The sequence below is a fragment of the Bos indicus genome, chromosome 18 (assembly GCF_029378745.1).
Source record: "Bos indicus isolate NIAB-ARS_2022 breed Sahiwal x Tharparkar chromosome 18, NIAB-ARS_B.indTharparkar_mat_pri_1.0, whole genome shotgun sequence".
Classification (NCBI taxonomy): domain Eukaryota; kingdom Metazoa; phylum Chordata; class Mammalia; order Artiodactyla; family Bovidae; genus Bos; species Bos indicus.
The window spans coordinates 44,300,279-44,305,897 of NC_091777.1; the positions used below are offsets into that span (position 1 = coordinate 44,300,279).

The 5,619-nt window shown below is 63.2% G+C and overlaps 1 protein-coding gene across 1 annotated transcript; it reads right to left on the reverse strand.

Moving 5' to 3' along the window:
* Positions 1-1,350: 1,350 nt before the first annotated feature.
* CEBPA (CCAAT enhancer binding protein alpha) lies at positions 1,351-4,336 on the reverse strand. Its single transcript, XM_070770916.1, has one exon. It carries the CDS (start codon positions 3,799-3,801, stop codon positions 2,740-2,742), a length of 1,062 nt encoding a protein of 353 aa, XP_070627017.1. The 5' UTR covers positions 3,802-4,336; the 3' UTR covers positions 1,351-2,739.
* Between the last annotated feature and the right edge of the window lie 1,283 nt (positions 4,337-5,619).

A 5,619-nucleotide genomic window follows, 5' to 3' on the forward strand; every position in this document is an offset into this window, starting at 1 on the left:
CAAGAAAAACTGGAATTAGCACTGAACTCAGAGAGGGTTTGCTGGGGCCTAGCAAGCTGTGGCCTGCCCCAGGCCTCTAGGCAGGCGGTGGGGCTCTGCCTCCTTGGTTCCCAGGCGGCGGGGCAGGCTGCCGCCTCCTCACTGGGGCTCGCGGCCTTTCCTCCACCAAGGGCGGCCAAGGGTGAGGAGGAGGCAAGACAGGGACCGAGAGATAGGGCGGCGGAGGGGGTCGGGGAGTGGGGTGGGAGGCAGCTAAGTCACCCCGTTAACCACACGGGAGGTGAAGCGAAAATTTTCAGAATTTAAAAAGAATGTGTAATTTCTTGAAATGGTCACAGCCCACGTTGGCATACGGTGTCAGCTGCTCAAGTAAACAGTCTCGAGGTGAAAACAGAAGGCAAAGAGTTTTGCCTTTTACCCTCAGAGAGAGTCAACTCTTGAAAGCCCTGCTGGTCTCCTGGGTTACTTCCTCCTGGGCCCTCTTCTTGCGGACATGAGTGTGTGCCCTCCCTTGGTAGGCAGCACTGCTGCTGGGGGCGGGTGGGGGGGTCCTGAATACTTGTCCTCATGGTGCAGTTGTTGGAGTCAGGGACTTGGTTCAGGGTGGGCGCAGTGGGGAGGCGAATGCTGGGCCTGTTCCTTGCCTTTCCTGCAGTGTGTGGGGAAGGGCCAGACATCCAGTGCAGGCCTGCTGTGGGTCCCCCTTCCTGGGTGGGCTGGGGCAGGGCAGGTGAGGAGGGCCCGTGGAGGGCTCCTGTCAGGGCCCCCACTGGGAGAGGCAGCAGTCATGTGGGCCTGAGCAAGCGGGGAGGGGTGGAGGGTCCTTACCGCTTGTGGCCTCTCCCTGCCCGCCCACGGTCCCGCCGGAGGGCTGGGGCAAAGGCAGGTGTGAGCAAGGCTTCCAGAGCTGGGGCTGTGAGTGATCTGGAAGTCAGTGTGGTCAAAGGGCCTCTGGAGCCTGGAGCTCCTGGGCCAGGTCTGCCCGCGTTCCAGAGAGGCTGTGGCAACTTCAGGCAGAGGGCCCCCTCTCCAAGTCCCTCTTCTCCTGCCAGGGGCTGAGAGGCCACACCAAGGCCCCATTATACCTCGGCACACCCCTCTTCCCACCACATACCCGGAGCCTCTCCAGGCTTTGGCCTTCTCAGGTTCGAGCCTTGTCTACCTTCTGCCATTTATTTGCCTTGGTTGGGAGAAGTCACCCCCTTAATGTAAAGAGGGGCTCAGGATGGGTGGAGAGCTAATGAAAGTCAGGCTCTCAGCCAAAGAATATGCTGTGATTATTCACAAATGTGACCTGGCCCACAAAAAACCTTGGAAGTAGATTTTCTAGTTTTAAAAAGACACCAAAACGGACTTTGATATGTTTATATTATAGATATAATACATAAAACATCTAGCATGAAACTCTATGTCCTCCCCAAAGAAGAGAACCAAAGCCGCCCTCCCCGCTCCCAGGCCCAGCGATCGAATCGGTGAGTGAACGCTGGCTGAGGCCGCCTCCCTTCCAGACCCGGAGCCAGGGCCTCTGGGGGGACCAGGCTGCCCACAGCCAGGGCTGGCGGGGACTGAGGCCCACAGCCACCCCCAGGGAGAGCTGAGGGGAAAGGGGAAGCCCACCTCGCCTCTTTGGTTCCCCTGGGAGCAAAAACAATCCCAAAACCAAAAGGAAAGACAGCCGCAGACCCTCCCTGCAGCTGCTGACGAAGAGCCTCATTCTGGCAAGTTTCTGAGCAAAACCAAAACAAAACAAAAACCAAATAAAATGGTGGTTTAGCATAGACGTGCACATTCACATTGCACAAGGCACCGCAGGGACACAGAGAGGCCAGATACAAGTGTTGATGTCGGCTGATAAAGCAAAATATTTGGAAAGCTTCTCATAACTTCGGTCCCTCTGGGATGGACTGATTGTGCTTCATGTGTATATGGCAATGCTGGCGACATACAGTACAGACAAGGCTGATGGTCCCAGTGTCCCTTCACCACCCCCTACTGACCCCCAGACCAGATCTCTAGGTTCCCCTCTTCCACCAGGCCATCAATCCCATGAACATATGTCCTCCTAGCTAACCCTCGACCTAGCTTTCTGATCTGACTAGGGGTCGCAGGCTCCCACTGGTCACCTGGTGACATCCATCTCAGTGAGTTCTGCCCGGGAGAGCCCAGCCTTTTGCAGGCTGGGAGTTCAGAGGCAAGGAACTAGGGACCCTCCACCTTCACGCAGAACAAGGGGAACAACCTTAGGTTCAAAGCCCCAAGTCCCTGTGTTTCCTCCCCTCCAAGGACAGGCGCTCAGGAGCCGCCGCCAGTGCTGGCTTTATCGGGATCTCAGCTCCCTGAACCTTCCTCCTGCCGGGGGCCTGCACCCCTCCTCTCGTGGGGGCAAGAACCCTCCAAATAAATTGACAAGGCACATATTTGCTCCCCCTACTCGGTAGGAATCGGAGCGGTGAGTTTGCGTTTCCAAGGCACAGGGTTATTCCTTTAATACTAGAGTTGCCGGGCTCCCGGCTCAGCCCCATGGCGCTTCTCCTCTCTGCCTGACCCCTCATCTTAGACGCACCGTGTCCGGCGCAGAGGAAGGCAAGGGGCACGCGCAGCAGGCCAGGCTCTCAGGCAGCACCGGAATCTCCTGGTCCTGGCTTACGCGGTTCGGGCAGTCTTGAGATCCGGAGACCCGAAGCCACTCCCTGGGTCCCAGCCGGCGACCAGCCCAGGGCGGTCCCGCCGCCGCGCGCCTCACGCGCAGTTGCCCATGGCCTTGACCAGGGAGCTCTCGGGCAGCTGACGGAAGATGCCCCGCAGCGTGTCCAGTTCGCGGCTCAGTTGTTCCACCCGCTTGCGCAGGCGGTCATTGTCACTGGTCAGCTCCAGCACCTTCTGCTGCGTCTCCACGTTGCGCTGCTTGGCCTTGTCCCGGCTCTTGCGCACCGCGATGTTGTTGCGCTCGCGCCGCACCCGGTACTCGTTGCTGTTCTTGTCCACGGACTTCTTGGCTTTGCCGCCGCCGCCGCCGCCCGCACGGAGGTCGGGGTGCGTGGCGGCCAGCCCCTTGAGCGCGCCGCCGGGGCCTGGCAGGCCAGCGGCGCCGAGCGCGGGCGCTGGGTGCGGGCTGGGCACGGGCGTGGGCGGCGGCGTGGGGTGGCCGGGCTGCAGGTGCATGGTGGTCTGGCCGCAGTGTGCGATCTGGAACTGCAGGTGCGGGGCGGCCAGGTGAGCGGGCGGCGGGTGCGAGTGCGGCGGCGGCGGCGGCGGCGGCGGCTGGTAGGGAAAGAGGCCGGCCAGCGCCAGCTGCTTCGCTTCGTCCTCCTCGCGCGGCTCCTGCTTGATCACCAGCGGCCGCAGCGCCGGCGCCCCGACCCGCTCGTACAGAGGCTCCAGCCTGTTGTCCAGGTAGCCGGCTGCCGCGCAGCCGTAGCCAGGAGGGGGACCGTGCGTCCCCCCGGGCATGACGGCGCCGCCGGGGCCCACGGGGGCGCCCGGGTAGTCAAAGTCGTTGCCGCCTCCTGCGGGGGCCGCGGCCGCCTTGGCCTTCTCCTGCTGCCGGCTGTGTTGGAACAGGTCGGCCAGGAACTCGTCGTTGAAGGCGGCCGGGTCGATGTAGGCGCTGATGTCGATGGACGTCTCGTGTTCGCAGATGCCGCCCAGAGGCTCCGGGGCGGCAGGTGGGGCGGGGGGCTGCGAGGGGCCCGCGCCCCGGGGAAAGCCGAAAGCGGCGCTGCTGGGCGCGTGTGGGGGGCTCTGGAGGTGGCTGCTCATCGGGGGCCGCGGCTCCGCCTCGTAGAAGTCGGCCGACTCCATGGGGGAGCTAAAGTCCTCCCGGCATGGCGAGCCTCGGCGGCCTCCAGCCTGCGCGGGGCGCCGCTGCTGCCACCGCCCACCCAGAGCCCCTACTCGCTCGCGCCCGCTCAGCTCCCGGTCGCGAATGGCCAGGCCCGCGCGGGCCCAGCATTTATACCGGTTTGTCGCCCTCTAGTGTGCAAACGGTGACAACGGAGCAGCGCCTCCTGGGTCTTAGCGCCTGCGGGCTGCAGAGGGCGGCGAGTGGGGCTGGAGCTCAGCGCTGGCTGGGAGGGGCCGCGGGGCAACGCCTACTACCTCCTGCGTCGCCCGCCGAACCGAGACCCGCGCGCGGTGCCCCACCCAGGGTAGAGTTGTCGCCCCCGCGCAGCAGTGGTCGACGGCAGGGCCCCCTCCTGTAGCCTCTCCAGGGGACCCACCTCCAGCCAAAGATCGGGGAGCCCGGGAACACCCGACGCCACACAGGGAGTTAGGGTTGGTTGGGGTGGGCGGAGAGGCAGGTCTTGGTCTCTGAGCTTCCCTGGCGCGGACTCACTTTAAAAGCTGGAACCGGTTCCGTCCGGGTCCGCGTACTCTGCAAGAAGGTTGCGTAAAGAAGGGGTCAGGGGTGGGGGGCAGGGAACAGTTTCGGACGTGCGGCCCAGTGCACGCTGCCGCTTGGAGATGCCAAGGAGAACCGGGATTTTGCGTCTCTGATACCCAGGCACCCGCACAGATTCCGCGCAAAAGTACCTCTCCGCTCCTCTCCACCCACCCCCCTCCCCACACGCGCAAGTACTCCAGGGTCACACGGGCCCGCAGTGCCGGGCGCTAGGACCCCGCGGGGAGCAGAGGAAAGGGGAGGCGGCCACAGTCCGGGAGTCTAGAGGACTCGGCTCGTCCACCCGCCCGGGCTGGGAAACTTTCTTGTTAATTATTTCTCCTTGCCGGAGCTCTAGGTGTTGCTAGGTGCACGGAATTGGCGCTGCTACCCGGCGCGGGGCCGCGTTTTTTCCCCAGAGGGACGGGCCCAGCTGGATTCCGGGGCTGGGGTACCCGGGCGAGGGGAGACGCATAGGGGGAGGAGGAGAATTTGACTCCGAGACGGGGATCCCGAAGCGGGGCCGGCGATCAACGGCGCTGGAACCCACAACCTTCTCCCCTACTCCCCATTCAGGTGCTCTCCAAGGCGCGAGCGGGGCTGTGGAGAGAGCCGGGGTCTCCGAATCTCTGCGGCTCTGGGTCCAAGCACCTAATGAGAGAGCCTTGCAGGTTGGTTCGCAGGGCGCTGGGTCCCTGGAATCCTGAGAAAGAAGGTGGCCGGGCCCCTGTGACCCCTGGGCGCCGCGCCGCCTCCGCCCTGGCTGCTGCAGGGGGAAGGGGTTTAAGGCAGCGCGTTTCCCCAGCCACGTGGCGCCTCGCGCGTTCTGCTTAGGGATCGCGGAGACAGCCTACTCCCTTGGGGCTTCGAGAGCCCGCAAGTTGCTCCCGCTTCTAGTCCCCATTGCCCCTTATCGACTAAGTGCCCCGAAGACCAACGCCGTCTGGGCTCTATCTGGAAGTTTGCCTGCTTGAGAATCCCTGGGGCTGAGCCGGTGACGACCCCTCGCGGACAGCGGGCTTCCAAAGGCTGGCGAGACGCCACCACTCGTCCAGGAGCCCTCAAGGAGGCGCAGCGTGAAAGCGAGGCCGGGGGAGGCTAAACTCCACTGTGGTCACAGCAAAGAAGCAGCTTCGTCTGGGGAACGCAGACTGTGCTTTAATCAAGTTCCTATTCAACATATTACCCATGATTAATGACCCAACTGCTTCATGTTTTGGTCCAGAGCTCATACGTAA